General features: G+C 49.1%; 2 protein-coding genes across 4 annotated transcripts in view; one reads left to right on the forward strand and one right to left on the reverse strand.

Moving 5' to 3' along the window:
• LOC148420691 (apoptosis-stimulating of p53 protein 2-like) lies at positions 1-10,578 on the forward strand. 2 transcript variants are annotated; one of them, XM_088420322.1, is made up of 18 exons: positions 1-167; positions 2,749-2,896; positions 3,056-3,157; positions 3,817-3,872; positions 3,940-4,041; positions 4,108-4,273; positions 4,781-4,965; positions 5,061-5,225; positions 5,290-5,479; positions 5,553-5,648; positions 5,998-6,116; positions 6,186-6,489; positions 6,657-7,264; positions 8,782-8,919; positions 8,989-9,122; positions 9,522-9,688; positions 9,793-9,992; positions 10,419-10,578. In XM_088420322.1, exons 1-18 carry the CDS (start codon positions 159-161, stop codon positions 10,458-10,460), a joined length of 2,931 nt encoding a protein of 976 aa, XP_088276448.1. In that variant the 5' UTR covers positions 1-158; the 3' UTR covers positions 10,461-10,578. The 2 variants fall into 2 exon arrangements, with proteins under 2 accessions (XP_088276448.1, XP_088276447.1); XM_088420321.1 differs by having other exon boundaries at positions 9,793-10,578.
• Positions 10,510-16,105, reverse strand: part of LOC148420692 (GTP-binding protein 2-like) — a 7,607-nt gene continuing 2,011 nt past the window's right edge. Inside the window, exons 2-12 of one of the 2 annotated variants that reach the window (XR_015866236.1) lie at positions 15,875-15,901; positions 15,623-15,807; positions 15,453-15,552; positions 14,077-14,274; positions 13,056-13,230; positions 12,585-12,804; positions 12,026-12,161; positions 11,894-11,952; positions 11,610-11,781; positions 11,117-11,506; positions 10,510-11,031 (exon numbers count right to left, since the gene is read on the reverse strand). Coding sequence is in view for 1 of the 2 variants with exons in the window: in XM_088420327.1 (XP_088276453.1) it covers positions 11,130-11,285; positions 11,342-11,506; positions 11,610-11,781; positions 11,894-11,952; positions 12,026-12,161; positions 12,585-12,804; positions 13,056-13,230; positions 14,077-14,274; positions 15,453-15,552; positions 15,623-15,807; positions 15,875-15,901 (1,593 nt within the window). In the remaining variant the exon portion in view is untranslated. Of the gene's footprint in view, positions 11,507-11,609; positions 11,782-11,893; positions 11,953-12,025; positions 12,162-12,584; positions 12,805-13,055; positions 13,231-14,076; positions 14,275-15,452; positions 15,553-15,622; positions 15,808-15,874; positions 15,902-16,105 lie in introns of both variants that reach the window. The other variant, XM_088420327.1, reaches the window with a different exon arrangement.

Consider the following 16,105-nt stretch of genomic DNA (forward strand, 5'->3'; position numbering starts at 1 on the left):
CTCCAATTGCAAAATGAGTCTTAGGCGAACGTCACTTGTCATTCAAGCTCCGCTCGGCGGGTGAACTGCATCCTCGGCTGGGACACGATTGGAAGCGAAATCCAGCCGTTCACGTGGTGGCGTTCGACGGGTCATGTGGCTGGCAGCACGCGGACAAGATGTTGCCGGTGAGCTGACCATCTCTGCACCTGTTGCCTCGCGTTTATTATCGAATGGATTGATGGATTGCGTCGCCGCTTCGGCCGTTCATCTGCTCAAGTTCCTTCTTTTCTTCTCCACTCTTATCTCTCGATCCAATCATCCACATCCACGTATCCTTTTCTTAATTTTTCTATCATCCAGAATTAGGAACCAAGTGGAAGGTTCTACCCGTCGGAAGTTCTCGGGCAAGCGGAAGCTTCAAGTAGCGCAGTTGATGCAGAAGCTTCTGCCGGCCTCTAGAAACCTCGAGACGTTCTGCAAGTCCAGTACAAATTTGCAGACGTCAAGAGGAAGGTGCCTGAAGGCTCACGGACGCTGGCGAAGCTTCACGACCTGAGAAGGAGCTTTCCTGAAGTTTAGGGGAAGCACCCAGGATTCCTCTGGACACTTGTTGAAATCAATTTGTCCTCAGCAGGTTCTAGGACTTTACAGTGAAAATTTGAAGAATTGCGCAGAGTTCACGAACGACTTGTCAAGTCGAAGCATCTGAAATTGTTCCAGAAGTAGAAGCTTCTCAAATCCAAGTAATGTGTTCTAGGTGGCACGTGGGCATTGGAAAGTCCCTACAAGTTGAGCAGTAGGTCCACCAGATCAAGTAGAAGGTGCTAGAACTTGGCTAAAAAGCTTTTTAAAAGACGTCAAGTTGATTGCTGTCGATAGACAAGAGAATGATTGTGCAAGTCAGCAGAAGTTTGCCGCTTATATGTCAAATTTGCTTTGTGGTGAATTTCTTTAAAGCTTGTAGTAGTTCTGGCCTAGCTGTGTTTCTGGAATCTGCTGCCAGGCAATGCTGGTTAGTGATGAAAATGAAGACCTCTTGGACTCCGGCATCTTGGTTGGAAAAAGATTTATTCTATAGTTTCATACTCCTGATGTTAAGCTGCTAGCTGCAGTCAAGATGGCGAGTGCCCACATGGCTCTCTGTTCTTACTTCTTAAACCCTTCTATCTCCTGCTTTACCCCTCAAATTACATGTTCTGGCAAATGTTCATTGGTCAAGAGGCCAGATGATCAGGGGTCCAGCAACCCACAGCCTCCAAGGCAGACCCAAGGAATGCCTTTGTCTCTGTTATCTGATTTAAAAGTTATACTGACAAATCTCCTTCAATGATGCTTCCTTGGACGAGAGGCTGCTCTTGGAGACTGGGTAGTTGAAGGCGGAAGTCAAACCGGTCAAACATGAAAAGCGCCTGTCACCTTTGATGGAGAACAAGCTTCCGGGTCGTCATCCAAGTTGGCGCCAACACTTTTTTTTTTTTTCTTGAATGAAGAAAAATCCTGTAATCCTTGACGGCATGCGTGCGTTGTGAGTGTTAATCCCGGCGGTCATATGACCCGTCTACCATATGGCTGCCGGCGTGGGCAATTGAGGAAGTGACCTGTGGTGAGCAGCTGCTCTGTTACCATGGCAACAGCTTGACAGGATTTTAGGATTTTGACTGTCCTAAACCAGCGCTTTTCAATTATATTTTGCAAAGCCTCTCCTAGGAAAGAGTAAACGTTTTGAGCTCCGCCTACTCTTCGCCTCAACTATAAAAAAGATAACTATAAAAAGTGTTTAGAACAACTATCCTTTTTCACATTACCAAAATAAAGAAGCAATATCAATCAATTTCCAACAATTGTTAACTTCTTTTTTACCAATGTTTTTACAGGTTTCCTATTAGTCCAAAAGTTAAAAAAAATAACCAAGTGCATCAAAGTGCTTGAAAAAAAAACCAAGCCTTATTTTATTGCAATTAAACTTCACACAACAAAAACAAAAGCCTTTTCCTAGGGGTGGTTAGCGCCCCCAACAGGGACCCGCCCCACAATTTGAGAAGGACTGTGTGAAAGTAAGCTAGTAAACTTAGGTAAGACATTGATCCTCCCAAGTGTAGAAGAAAAATGCTAGATGTTGCAGTGTGGAAGCTCCCTAATCCCAGATGAGACTGGCTCCGGCCGTCACGTGAACCCCACCCATGTCTGCACCCCCATGCACCACACTGCCCCCATGGCCCCCTCCAGGCTTTGGTCTGAGCAATGCAAGCTGCTAGTCAACATCAACAACCTTCCGCTCAACAATTCTTACAATCTTTCCAGTGTCTGTGTGCCTTGAGGAACCCTGAAAATTTTCTACTTGATAGAAAAGCTTCCGCCTGACTTTTGGAAGGCTCTGCATAAATTCCACCTATTGTCACCTCGTAAGAGCCCAAGTCAACATCAAGGCTTTTAGTCAAACCTTCACAATGTCTATTCATGCCTTCTGTTGTAAAAATTTTAAAAGTTGAAGACACTTGAAAATTTTGCATATTAGCCAAAAACTTGTGGGCTACATCAATTGATATGTGCGGGCCGGATCTGGCCCCCCGGCCTTGAGTTTGACACCCGTGGTCTAAGGTGGCCTGTGGCCACGTTTGCCAGTAGCCTGAACTATCGTGGGAGTTTTCTCATTTTGTCTTTGTCCTCTACACAGCATCACATCACGTGACCATCTCCATCACAAGCGGGGGGGGGGTTCTTTAGCATTAGCCTGTCGCTAAGCATGTCTTGTTTGTCCTTCTGTAGATGTTTGTGAGCGTGTTCCTGGGCGGCGGGCCGCAGAACTACTGCGAGGTTCCCATTACACCGGAGACACTTTGCGAGGACATTCTCCGCTTGTGTAAGGAACCGGGGGAGGACCATTGCTGCATCACCGAGACCTGGAGGGAAAACGGTCAGTCCGCGGCGGGCGCGATAAACACACGCTAAGCTTTCCCAATCACTAAGGGATGAAGCCATGTTGATGTAGTGGGCCTTCAAAGCTATGAAATCACTTGAACAAAATGGGTTTGAATTGTATTTATTGATATGAAAATGCCTTTGGACCAATCAGAACGTGTCGTCGGCGGGGACGAGAAGATGATGGAGGTATTGCAGCGTTGGGGTCAGCGCAGAGGGGAGGTGTCCTACCTGCTCAGACGCCTGCCGCAAACAGGTGCAGCATACGCTAAATATGTGAACAAATCAAGCACAAACATGCTGACGTCCTCAACTTGAGCTTGACTTTCTAAGAGGCTAAGTGGAATTTTCTTGAGCAGGGCTGTCAAGAGCTTGCGTGGAAGAAAATCTATTCCCAAGTGGGCCGGACCAATAAAATCATGCTACATATTTCTCTCACTTTAAAAGCACAACATCAAATATATGATATTTTTTAATAGTGTGCAAAATAAAACATGTACAACATCACTATTAACCATAAAATATTAACATTACTATTGATCATAAAACATTTCAAGTTTTTCATTTGTTGCTCATTTTCATAATCATTCATTCTTCTAGTGGACACTGAGAGCTTCTCAAAGTCTTAACAAAAGGATGGAAGCAATGAAAGGTTCTACCCGGATGAAGCTTTGGGAGGTTGAGTGCAATGTTACAGAGCCCAGGTAGATGTTTCTAGAAGTTCAAGAGGAAAGTTGACAAAACGTTGAGCCAAAGGTTCTCAAAACTGAGCAAGAGGTTGTAGGGCCTGGGAGTTCACTAGAAGGTTAGAGACATCCGGTGGAACATTCTACAAGTTGGGTTGAAGGTTTTGAAAATTGAGTAGAAGATAGGTAGAATATGATGATGTGGCTAACGATCCTCATTTGTGTCCAGGCGTACGAGAGGAACACATGATGGGCAGAGGTCACCTGACAGCCGAGGATAGCGAGGTGACTCCCGTTCGCCGAGCTTAGCGCCCGCTTTGTTAGTGTGCCCAACCTTTGCGTACACGCGCAGGAATCACCGCCTCATCCGGACGTGGCCCTGAACGAGCTAAAGGATCTGGTTGCCCAACAGCAGAGGGACATCCATAGCAAGCGGCGGACGCTCGCCTCCAAGGTCTGTTGACTTTGCCGTGTTATCAAAGTGCCGTCTCACCCGCGCCATGGTCACCCTTCCCCCCAGGAGCGGTGTTTGTGGCGTACGAGGCGCGAGGACCAGCGGGAGGCCTCGGAGGAGGAGCGCGTGCGACGGCTTCGAGAAAACGCTGTCAAGCAGGAGGCCAAATTGCGGCACGTGCGGGCCCTCAGGGGCCAAGTGGAGCGCAAGCGCGTCACAAACAGCACGCTGGGTGAGTGAGCGCGTGATGGGCAAGTTCCGGCTTGACAAAAGGTCCAAGATGATAAAAGGCTGTAGTCAGACACTAGAATGATCGAGATGTCAGACGGAAGCAAATTTAGGCTGCCCATCAAACTATTACTATGGGTATAGGCCAATAGGCCGCCAATGGCCCCCAGGCTGTACTTTGGACATCACGAAAAGTTCCACAGAAGTAGAAGGTTCTAAATTGATTTTTATATATGTTGAGCGTAGCACGCTAGAAACAAAAGAAAAGTGGTGGCATTCTATTGGCCCGTACTCAAGTAATATATGGTGTGGGCCGCGGAAGTGGAGAAGGTGGTCCGCAAAGGGTCACCAGGCTGTATTTTGGACGTTGCTTAAAATTCCTCAGAAGTCGAAGGCTCTAAATCTTTTATAGATGCTGAGCTTAGCACCCTAGAAAGTTAGGCACACGGTTAGTAGAAAGGCTCCAGCATCTTTTGCAAATCTTGGTGCTAAGGCCACCTCTGCTCCTCAGCTTCAGAGGTGGAGCACATGAGCGGCCTTTTCCAGCAGAAGCAGAAGGAGCTCCTGCTGGGCGTGGCCCGTGTGGAGCAGCTGACCCAGCAGCTGGTGGCACTCAGGAGCCGCGGGGCAGAGGGCGCGGGCCCTTCCTCCTCCTCCGCCGCCGCCGAACTGGAGCGGCTTTGCGGGGAGCTGCGGGTGAGCCCGGGCATGACGCTAACAAAAAGGCTCGTCTAGCCACGGCACTCATACTAAGCTATTGCGCCGGTGCCCGCGCGTGTCCCGTCCCTTAGCTGAGGAACCGACTGAACCTGGAGCAGAAGTGGCGCTTGCGGCAGCAGAGGGACGCACTGAGCAGGAAGAACCAGGAGGTTGCAAACGCGGAGCGACGTGTGGCCCAGCTCCGCCAGTGGCTTTGCAAGAAGAAGGCGGGGCTGCAGCACAAGGACAACACCCCAGTGAGTGCCCATATCGCCATAGGCTAATGTGACGACACGCCCCGGTGACTGTTGGCCCCTGCAGATGCCCTCGGACAGCGCCATCCCTCAGCACGCGGTGTCCAAAGTTGCGGCGGTGGGGCCCTACATCCAGTGGTCTTGTCAGGGTCCGCCTTTGCCGTCCCACCAAGAGATTGTGCCCAAGCCCAACTGCTCCAATGCCACCACCACTTTACCGGCGCACGAGTCGTCCTCCCTGAAGTTGCCGGCCTCGGGTACGCCGATGTGTCAAAGGCGCCGCGTGAGCTACCCGCCGTGCGATCACATGCGTTTTTGTGTTTCGAGTAGCTGTCAACAAAGTCTCGGATTGGAGCCGCTTCAACGGAAGCCCTAGCCATGCCTCTACACTGCCCCGCATGTCCGACGTGCACCGCTACACCTCAGGTAAAAAAAAAAAAAAAAAAAAAAATGCAAAAAGAACATACAGTCACATCACACCTAAAGACAATCGGGACTGTTTTGGTCCTTCCCGACCAAGAACGCCAAATGTTCAACTCTCTTATGTCATCTAAGATTGTCCTATCAGATGATCCGTTTGTCTGAGGTGTTTTAACAGAGGATTTGTCCTGATATTCGATAGATAATCTCAATCTTAAATGTGTTCAATATTTACCACCAAAAATCTTATCTTCATTTGTAGGGTCTGTAGCATATTTTAAGATATGAAAAACCTTTGCATGTGTACCAGACCAAAGCCCCATGAACTCAAGCTTTGCTGCTGTTCTGTCTGCAGAGAGTGACGCCTGCCAAACTTCCACCCTCCCACCCCCTGTTCCTTTGCACTCATTAAGGGAAGATTTTAAGTGTAATTGGCCCGATCACACGACCGAGAAGCTGCCCAGCGACCAGAAGGTAGAGAAAGGTCATGCCTCGGTTGATGGCGGACCTTTCTTAGGTCTACTTGTGTCATTTCTGTGTTAGGATCAAGGCACAAGCAGTCCCAAAGCTTTGCGGGGCCCCCCGCTCTCCTACGGCACCGGAACTTTCCCCGGAAGGAAGAGAGCATCGGGGGTAGCGCTTCACAGTCGCACCCTTCCGCTCCCCTCCAAGCAGGAGAACCCCCCTGCTGCCACCGTGCGACCCTACACCCCGGAGCCCCGGGACCCCCCAGCGCTGCAGAAGCCTCAGAGAGTGGCGGCGTCATCCATCTATTCGATGTACACGCAGCAGAGCACGCTTGGACAGACCTACCAGTCCGGCACGCTTCCACGCTGTCATACGCGAGGTGAGCCCGAGTTCAAGGGCAGGGCCCGCACTTGTTGGAGCCACCTCTGAAGCGAAAGCTAAAAAAGAAAACTATGGCTACTGATCGTGGGTCGATATCTCCCAACGCTACAGGGCTGTCATTCTCCTCGACCTGCATCCGCGCTAATCCCTCTTCTCGTTCCACAGCGTACGGTAAACCAGTCTGCGGAGGGCAGCGGTCCAACAGCTGTGCCAGCACCTCTGGGTCTTCTTCTTGGAAGAGGGCAGATGTAGACGACGGCTTCCAGCCCGGAGGTGACATTTGCGGGGTGGAGCCTCCCGCAGACTCTGCCACCCCTCGGCCCCTCAGCCCCTCCAAGCTCCTGCCCTTCATGACCAACATCCACAGGAATCACGGCGATGTGGATCTCGAGGCTTTGCGGCGTCGCCACCACGCCCCCCGACCCCTGAAGAAACGCAGCTCTGTCACAGAGCCAGAAGGCCCAGCTGGGCCCAACATCCAGAAGCTCCTTTACCAGAAGACCACCCTGGCCGCCATGGAGACCATCCCCATGGAGACCCAAGACCCCATCTCAGAGCACGTTGGGAGTGCGAGTGGCAGAACGCTCGAGAGCCCAGGGGACAATGGGACTCCGCCCCCTGACCCTCTGCGCTCTCCTATCCCGGGCGCCGGCTCCTGCCGTATTCCCATGAGCAATCAGAATGCCGAAGATGAAACCGCGCCTCCGTCTTACCCTGTAGAAGGGGACGCCGCACTCAACCTCGGCAACCCTGAGGTCACGGGACAGGTGCTGGTGAGTCACTGATGTCTCATGGCCGCTGCTTCTTCTGAACTACTCTGAGTATGTTTGGGTGGAATGGATCTGATATTTGCCGTGAACAAATGGACTAAGAAGGTTCTCGTTTAAAAGAATGAATGAATGGATCTGAAAAGCTTCAAATCTTTGATTTAGTCGTAGCAGTACACTTTTTATTTTACCTGCGCCTTCAACAGGGTCCTCAAGGGTGATGCGATTTCATCTGTCCCAGGTTACATGTGTTTTGTGGACTCAAAGAAGTTATTGTATTTTGTGGGGTTCGAGATTTGAGAGTATAGTTTGGACCCTGTGGGTCCAGTCGCCATTTTCCATTCTCACTGATACCCAGTGTGAAGCGAGCGGGATGAGAATCAGCATCTCCAAAACTGAGAGCGTGGTCCTCACTTGGAAAAGGGTAAAGATGGCTTCTGTGTAGGGCTGCACAATTCATCAAATTTTAATCGCAATGACAATATTGGTTGCCACGATTACTTAAGCTGATCCTCTGAGATATTAACATTTAAAAAGTCAAAGCACTTTTCTTTAATTTCAAGTCAAATGAAGTACTGTATGTTGTCACCTTACCACCAGGGGGCAATGTTTCCCACGTTTGCACGACAAAAGCTTTTCTCACACCCTAATTAATTATTTACCTGTGTGAAATGGCATACAGTTTTTCGCCTGACTCCTAATGTATAAAGTGCTAGTGTTGAGACCCATTTCAAAAAATTTGAATAAATTTGGTTTGAAATGACCGAAAATTACATTTTGACTGCTAACTGAAATGTGCTTAAAAGTAAATAATGTGCTTGGTTCTAAGTAGGCTCATTGGTTTGCACTCAGCAAGTAATTTAGCTGTGTTGCCCCGTGTGCCAAGTTTTTGCCATGTCTTGGGGGGGTGAAATTGTTTTATTAAATTGTTTATTATTTACTTTATATATTTATTTTAGTTTATTATTATTATTATTATTTATAAGTATCAAGCCTTGAAGCCTTGTTTATATACTGCTCGTTTAGAAAATATATTAAAAAAAAAAAACGGCACTAAATAGACATGCTTGACCAAACATGACGGATAATCGTGATTTCAATATTGACCAAAATAATCGTGACTATTTCAGCCATAATCGTGCAACTCTGCTTCTGCTGGCCCCAAAGTGTGAGAAATCAGGGTCTCGTTCATGGCTGAGGGATGAATCGAGCGGGAGAAGGGTGGCCGACTGGCCCAGCGTCTGCACCCATAAGGACTCTGTCGCTCCGTCAGGGGGAGCTTGTCCCAGTGGAGAAAAAGTCCCGGGGACAACCCACGCCATGCAAGAGAGGCTACGACTCTCAGCGGGTCTAGAAATGCCTCCGGATCCATGGGGAAGAGAATAGATGAAGTGGTTTGATGAATGAAGGGACTCGAAAATGACGGAAGGAGGGACGGATGAACGAAGGAATGGCTTTGAGCTGCTGCTCGCCAATGTGTCGGGTGCCACCTTTCTCTTTCTTATCTGATCTTCTCACTCTAGGGAAAGAAGTCCATTCTCCGAACGTCGGCGTCTGTTCCGGTGGACAGGGCCGTTCGGGTCAAGTTCAACCCAGCAGCCATCCTGCTGGACGCGTCATTGGAGGGCGAGTACGAGCTGGTCCAGAGGGTCATCTACCAAGTGAGCCCTCCGATGTCTTTGGCGTCGTGACGAGAAGCGTCAATGTCCTCCATATTTGTTTGTCTCCAGGTGGATGATCCCAGCGGGTCCAATGACGAAGGCATCACGGCCCTGCACAATGCCGTCTGCGCCGGGCACAGCGACATTGTGCGCTTCCTGGTGCACTTCGGCGTCGACGTCAACGCTGCCGACAGCGACGGATGGTTAGCGGACTCTGAGCTTTTGCTTGACGAGACTCATCATCCACTTACTTACAACACGTTGTATCAGAGGTGTCCAAACTATGAAGGCCATTTGTGGCCCGCCATCTACATTTTTGCAGCCTGTGGCACATAGTAATACATTTGACGTGGCCCAATGTTTTTTAATAAAGTTATTTGAGGGTAGACACATTTTAATTTTTGTAAAAAAAAAAAAAAAAAACTACTGCAGAAGAGGTTTGGACACCTCTGACCGTGACATTTCTTGGAATCCTTTTGGAGTGATTCGGATATCAGGAATGACGAATGACGCCTATTATTGTTTTTTTTTTGAGATTGTGCCTACTTCATGTGTGTGTGTTTAATTTTGCCTGTCCTGGTGCCTGTTTGGCAATTGGCCAGGACACCGCTGCACTGCGCCGCCTCTTGCAACAACGTGGAGCTGTGCAAGTTCCTGGTGGAGAGTGGCGCTGCCGTGTTGGCCGCCACACTCAGCGACGGGCAGACGGCCGCCGACAAATGCGAGGAGACGGACGACGGATACGCTCAGTGCTCCCACTTCCTTTACGGTCAGCAACGGCGACGCCCAATGAATGACGAACGAGCGAGGAGAGGATTGGAGGACGTTCCCGCCAGTTATCTGATGTGAAGACGCAAATGAATAAATGTGCAGGCGTTCAGGAGAAGATGGGGGTGATGAACCGAGGCGCGGTCTACAGCCTTTGGGACTACGAGGCGCAAAGCCGAGATGAGCTGTCATTCCGGACGGGGGACTGCCTGACGGTGTTAAGGCGGGACGAGGAGGCCGACGGCGACTGGTGGCTGGCATGCTGCGGCGATCGCCGGGGATTTGTACCCAGAAACCTGCTGGGGGTCAGTATGTCTCGATGCTGCGCAAGCGCAGGTTCTTTGCCCACCTACGTATTTTTGCTGTTTTCACATTATTGTTGTGCTCCAAAAACAATTGGTGGTAGGGCTTCTCTGTCAATGAAATGTGGTGAAAGAAATAAGGTGAATTCGGGGATCGGCGAATAGCGATACTAGTATTGGAACGGTGCCCATGGCTGGCCTGATCTCAAGATATCCTTGCTCTCTTGGGGCACGTTTACCACAGTGACCACTGTGTGTTCTACTTGCTTCAATAGTGCGCATGGGCCGTGGGGACTGGTATTCTACACACTTGACTTTTCGGGTATTTTGAAAAGCCTGAAAGGAATTCAGAAAAATGAGCGCAGCGCGAACGAGCCAGCTTGTTGAGCGGTAAATGACAAAGCGGCGTGCCCCACCTCTCTTTGTCAGCTCTATCCCAGGGTCCGACCCCAGCATAGAAGCCTGGCGTAGCCCTGTGAACTCCTGCGCGACCCTGAGAAGCTCCTGAATGACTGACAACTGGCTGTCCACTCTTTTTAATTCTTTTTTTGGATGTATCCCACATAATAAAAGTCATACTTTCACACTGTCCTTGCACCTTTTCTTTTCCTTTTCATGCCGGCATCTTCCTTTCTGGATCGAACGGACTCATTTGAAGAGCTACAAGTTAGCTTTTCTAGAAAGCTAGTCACATGCTAGGGTAGGCAGCTGAGCTGTGAAATAAGCGTTGATTTAAAAAAAAAAAAAACCCACACACTTCAAATTTCACATGGAACACATTCAAAGTTGTCCTTTTAAATTGCACAAGGTCTCGCCACTTTTTTTTGGACGGCGTGCAGTCAGCCGAGGCGGCTGCCAACTGACGACGGCATGGCCCGCCAATTTGAGCGAGAATCTTATTGGGCGGGCATTAATCCAATAATCCGGATGAAGGACTCATGCGGATCGCGTTGCCCTTTCAGAGGCGCTTTTGCCGATTGGAAGGAGTGCTTGCGATGCTTCAGGGATTCGTCCTGTGATTCCGGTCGCGGTTGTGGTTGCACTAGTTTTGTTGGCCGTAGGGGTGATGGTTAGAAATGTGCCGTTTAGCGGTTTTGGACATTCTGCTGACCTAGCGCTTGAAATACCTGCAGCGTCATTCTAGCAGTCGTGTTCTGCGCTCAGCAGACGCGTGACGTGTCCTATGCCTTTGGTGACTCCCTCCCTGAAGAGCAGCTTGGCGCCAGCGCGGAGATACTCTGGATGCTTGAGGAAGCCGAAGGCCACCACGGCGCGCTCGCCTGTCCTCAGCTCATCCTGCCAGGAGATGCCAGCTCAGGCGCACGGGAGGGGGTGCCGGGCGCGGCGCGTACCTTGCCGTGCACCCTTTGCACTACGGCCGTCTGCCGAACGTTGCCCACGTGCGCCGTCACTTGCGAGCCGCGCCGGAAGGTGCCGGCATGGAAGAGGAGAACGATGGCCGCCTCAAAGTGGCGGCACACGGTGGGCTTCATCTTAGGACTCACCATCACCATGCCCTGCGCGCCGCATCCCGGTCAAACCCAACCGGACTTTCTTTGGGCATTTTTATTTCTAGGGATGGGTGAGCCACTCGACGGATGCGCCCGGTCCCATACGCACCTTGCGCAGCAACGTCCTGTCCAGGCTGCCCAGCGCCAGCGTGGCCGCCTGGCCCGCCCTCAGGAGCCTGCAGGTGGAGCGGTTCCGCTGGATAGACAGGACCTTGACACGCAAGAAGCCGCCCTGCTCAGTTGGGCCCACCGCCAGACGCTCGCCCTCGCGGCACACGCCGCTGGCGCACACGACACATTCGCACCTCAGCAAAACGGGCAAAACCTCGGCCGGCGCACAAAAATGCAATGGGGCCGCATTCATTCGAGCGTGGGCCGGAAGGCAAAAGTCACCTGTACAAAGTCCCGCCAACCACCGTCCCCACATCAGGAACAGAGTAGATCTCGTCCACCTGCGTGCATGTGCACAGACGTGAGCATTTTGTGCGGGTGTGTGTGTGCGCAAGTGTGAATGTCTGTGTGTACTTGGAACTCAGTGAGCTGCTGCATGAGTTCTTCTTGTTGTTTGCTGTTGCTGAGCGGAGGAAGAATGTTCAAGAAGACCTTGAGCAGCTCCAGACCTTTTCCTGACACGCTGGACAGGGTGAAGATGGGCGTCACACTATACACACACAAACATACAAGGGCCCACGTAAGCAGCGCATCTGGTGCCGTGCCGGCACATCTGAAGCTGACGCTTGGTATTGGATTCTATTTGGTTTCTATCCTGTGGCTAGGAATTGAGTACAATTCTTTTCAAATGAAGAGCAAATCAATTGGAACATGAAACAACTTAGTGCTTTGCAAAATGGTGTATTTTATGACATTTTGTACAGATTGTTGACAGTGATGTCATTTTGGAGCCTGAAATCTATCTTCTGGAGCAGCTAAACCAAATACGAGAGATGCCACTACTGTACAGCTAGCGTCCCAAAGTGTTTTTGTTTTGTTTTTTTTTAAATCCAAAAGCTAAGGGAAGAAATATTCTGACACGAGCGGAACTCTCGAATGAATTTGGATGAGTGCGGGGTCGTGCGCTAGGTACCAGGCGGTGGGGGCAAACTGCTGGGCGGCGGCAACAGCGTCGTCGGCCGTGTGGACCACCATGGGGACCTTATTGCACCCAGGCTGCTTGAGGAGGCGCTCCAACTGCCTGAGTGTTCGCTCCACGCCGCCCCGTGAGCACACGTCCACTTTGCTGACGCCGATGAAAATTGGAACTTTCAGTGCCATGGCCAGGCCCAGGTGCTCTCTGGTGGTACCCACTGCGTGCCAGGGGGAAGGGCACAACAACAACAGAAAAGGCACATTCAGAACGCTCGAAGGAAAAATCTTCTGTTGGAAAATGGATGTTTTATTTTTTTTGGCAGCGTGAAAAACAATCGCCAATTTCTGCTGTCACAGTGTCCACGGGCTCCCGTCGCAAAGGTAAGAGCAGCCTCACGAGCCCGAGGGCACGTTGACATCATCTCTTTGGGCCCTACTAAGGCCGGTGTATTTTGGGAGGTGCTCTGACCGATGCCGGTGTTGGCGCTGACCACCAGCATGGCAAAGTCCGGGCAGTAGCTGGTGAGTCCAAAGACGGTGGTCTTCAGGTACTTGTGATGTCCCGCCAGGTCCATGAAGGTGATCATCTTGGAAGAGCTCTCACAGATCTCCTCGGCACTGCGCGAGTCGCTGTAGTTGACCACCTGTCAGTGAAAACCAGCAGGCACCATCGCAAACCTCAAAGCTCCTCCAACAATTTAAAGCAGTGCTTCTCCATGAGTTTTTGCTAAGCCCCCCACCACTTGTCGCAGTAACTGTAAGATCATGAGCGACAAAAACGGTAAGCATGTACCGAAAATTGTATTCTTTATCATCAACAAAAGAAAAACGCAACTTTCAACAAATGTCAACGTAGCGTTTCGCCAGATTTATACAGGTTTCAAATATCTCTGAAACTAAAAAAAACACAAAAAAAACTACAAAAAAAACTTCAAGTGCATCAAAGTGCCTGTAAAAAACGTCAATCCTTATTTGAACTAGAAACATTTTTGACCAACGGAACCGTTTAAGGCCCAGAAAATATGAAATCAATAATGAATGGTAACCATAAGAAAAAAGTATAAACATTGTGCCGAGTTTTTTTTTTCCTTTTAATCACCTTAATCATGAGAAAAAATGTTGCCGATAATGACTGAAAAAGATTCTAACTCTCGCAAGCACCACTACTTCACCTGGTGCAGTGGATGTGCAATTACACTTCACACGGGCTTCATTGCCTGCCCCCCATTTGAGAAGCACTGCTTCAAGGAGATACTAGCAGAGGCCACGCCCAATTCAAGAGATGTCCAATATGACATGAAAGGAGACAATCATTGTCCTGACCAAAACTAGACAAAAAGGTCGTCACTTTTTGTGGACTAAAACGAGACTATTTTCTTGGGCTTGAATAGAGACTCAAATACTCGGCCTTACAGAGGTTTCAAACTTGACAGCGAAAATGGGATGAGATGGCGCAAAGGTGAGGAGGACATTTGAAAGACACCACTCACTTGTCCTCTGCTGTCGAAGCCCAAGATCTCAAAGCTGATGCTGGATGTGCGTCCTGTCTGGATCTCGTGGAGATGCCTGAAGAGATTGAGGCGCGCTCGGCCCCGCCCATTGTCCAGCTCACCCTGCGTTAGCACGCCCAGCAGGGTGGACTTCCCCGAGTCCACGTTGCCCAGCACCGCTACGCGCAGGTCCAAGAACTGCGCATCGTACAAGACGCTTGTGAAATTGCCAGGATATCGGCATTGGGTTTTGTTTTCAGCTCTTTGTTTTGCCTTCCTTTGATGAAATTTTGAACACGGAATGGGCAACTACACGGAATGGGCGCCAATTGTGGCCTGACTTCAAGGTAGCAGTACTCACGGTGGCAGCCAATACCAGCGACCGATACTGGCGTTGTAGCCATTCTATGGTGGGGAGCTAAACTACTAAGCTACAGTGGGAAAAAAAAAAACTTCTTCAAAAAGAGCTGTCATTTGTTTTTTGGAAATGTATGGAGCAAAAGTACTAGTGGTGTTGGTACTTGGTATCTGTGGCAATTCAAGAGTCGAGTACTCGTAATGGTATTGGCACAAGAGAAGTATCAAACATCACAAGTTTAAACAGAAAAAAAGTGGGAGAAATCAAAGAATGAATGAAAAAATCAAGAAAAACAAATGAACAACAACAAACAACAGAACATAAAAAAAAACAATCAAACTAGGATTCTTTTTTTTAAATGATCAGTCACAGTTTGTGTCACATTGTGTATCAAAACTACTAGTATTACTAGTATATATATATATATATATATATATATATATATATATATATATATATATATATATATATATATATATATATACATATATATATATATATATATATATATATATATATATATATATTACTACTATTATTATATATATTAGTACTTGGTATCAGTATCTGTGGCTACTCAGGAATCGAGTAATTTTACTGGTATCGGTCTAAAAAATGTATCAATCATCACTAGATAAATTAAAAAAGAATGTGAGGAAGTAAACAAAAAATCATGATGGATTAAAAAAGACGTTCAGCATATTAGACAAAAAAAAAGAATTAACTAATTAAAAGACATGAACAAAAAAACAATTGAAAAATGACCAAAAAATATAGTGTAACTCCAGCAATAAACGATGTACTGCTTTGGGACACATAGGTCTTTCTTTAAAATGATCTGTTACTGTTTGGGGGGAAAATCCTGTGTATCAAAACTTCTAGTGGTAATGGTATTTAGTACCGGTGACTATTCGAGTGCTGAGTAATTATTTGGGTATGCCTGGGGAAAAAACACAGTGGGAAGGAAGGCCAAAAAGCTGGACAAGAAGGCCAGAAGGTGAGCGGCGGCCACACTCACTTGCTGGTCATCTGGAACCTTCCGCACCAGGACCTCGGCGATCCTACGCGCGCCCGAGTCCACCTGCCGCTCCCGGAGCAGCGTGATGTCGGCGCCCACCCTGAGTGAGGAAGAGGGGAGCCGCCATTAGCCGACCACGGCACTGCGCGGGCAGGCAGACGCGGACCTACTTGTCGGCCATCTTGCGCAAGGTACTGATGGAGGCGGCCATGTCAGCTTGGCTCAGGCCCACCAGCAGCCCGTTGTCCTCCACACCGATCTGGTAGACGGCCTCGCCGCGGCCCTCCTGCAGGCGCCACTTGAGTTGCGTGGCCAGGTGCTCGAAGCGGTTCCGGCTGGGGTTGACCAGCTTCAGCTGGGTGTGCATGTCACCTCACGTCACGTCATCGCCGGGCTCCGGAGAAGGACCAAAGACGTCTTACCTTATATTCGATGTTACCTTCTTCGGCCTGCAAGCACATGGTGTTGCCTTTACTAAGATCACCCAGGTTCTGCTTGAAAGCCCTTTTAGCAAGTCGCATATCATCTTCAGGATCACACTTTTTTTTTCCTTGTTCAGATATGAATTTGGGCCGAACTGATTTTTCATCGCAGTTGTCCTTCTTGTCAAACTTGTTCAAGTAACACTTTGACTTTGATTTCTTGTGATTTAA

This window comes from Hippichthys cyanospilos, chromosome 7, assembly GCF_059441005.1.
Source record: "Hippichthys cyanospilos isolate Australia breed blue-spotted pipefish chromosome 7, RoL_Hcya_1.0, whole genome shotgun sequence".
Classification (NCBI taxonomy): domain Eukaryota; kingdom Metazoa; phylum Chordata; class Actinopteri; order Syngnathiformes; family Syngnathidae; genus Hippichthys; species Hippichthys cyanospilos.

What these genes read in the sequence shown, in the direction of transcription:
- LOC148420691 (XM_088420321.1), top strand. An exon ending in AGCTGCCCAGCGACCAGAAG is followed by an intron (nt 6,117 to 6,185) that starts GTAGAGAAAGGT and finishes TTTCTGTGTTAG; the next exon opens with GATCAAGGCACAAGCAGTCC. An exon ending in GCTGCCGACAGCGACGGATG is followed by an intron (nt 9,123 to 9,521) that starts GTTAGCGGACTC and finishes GCAATTGGCCAG; the next exon opens with GACACCGCTGCACTGCGCCG.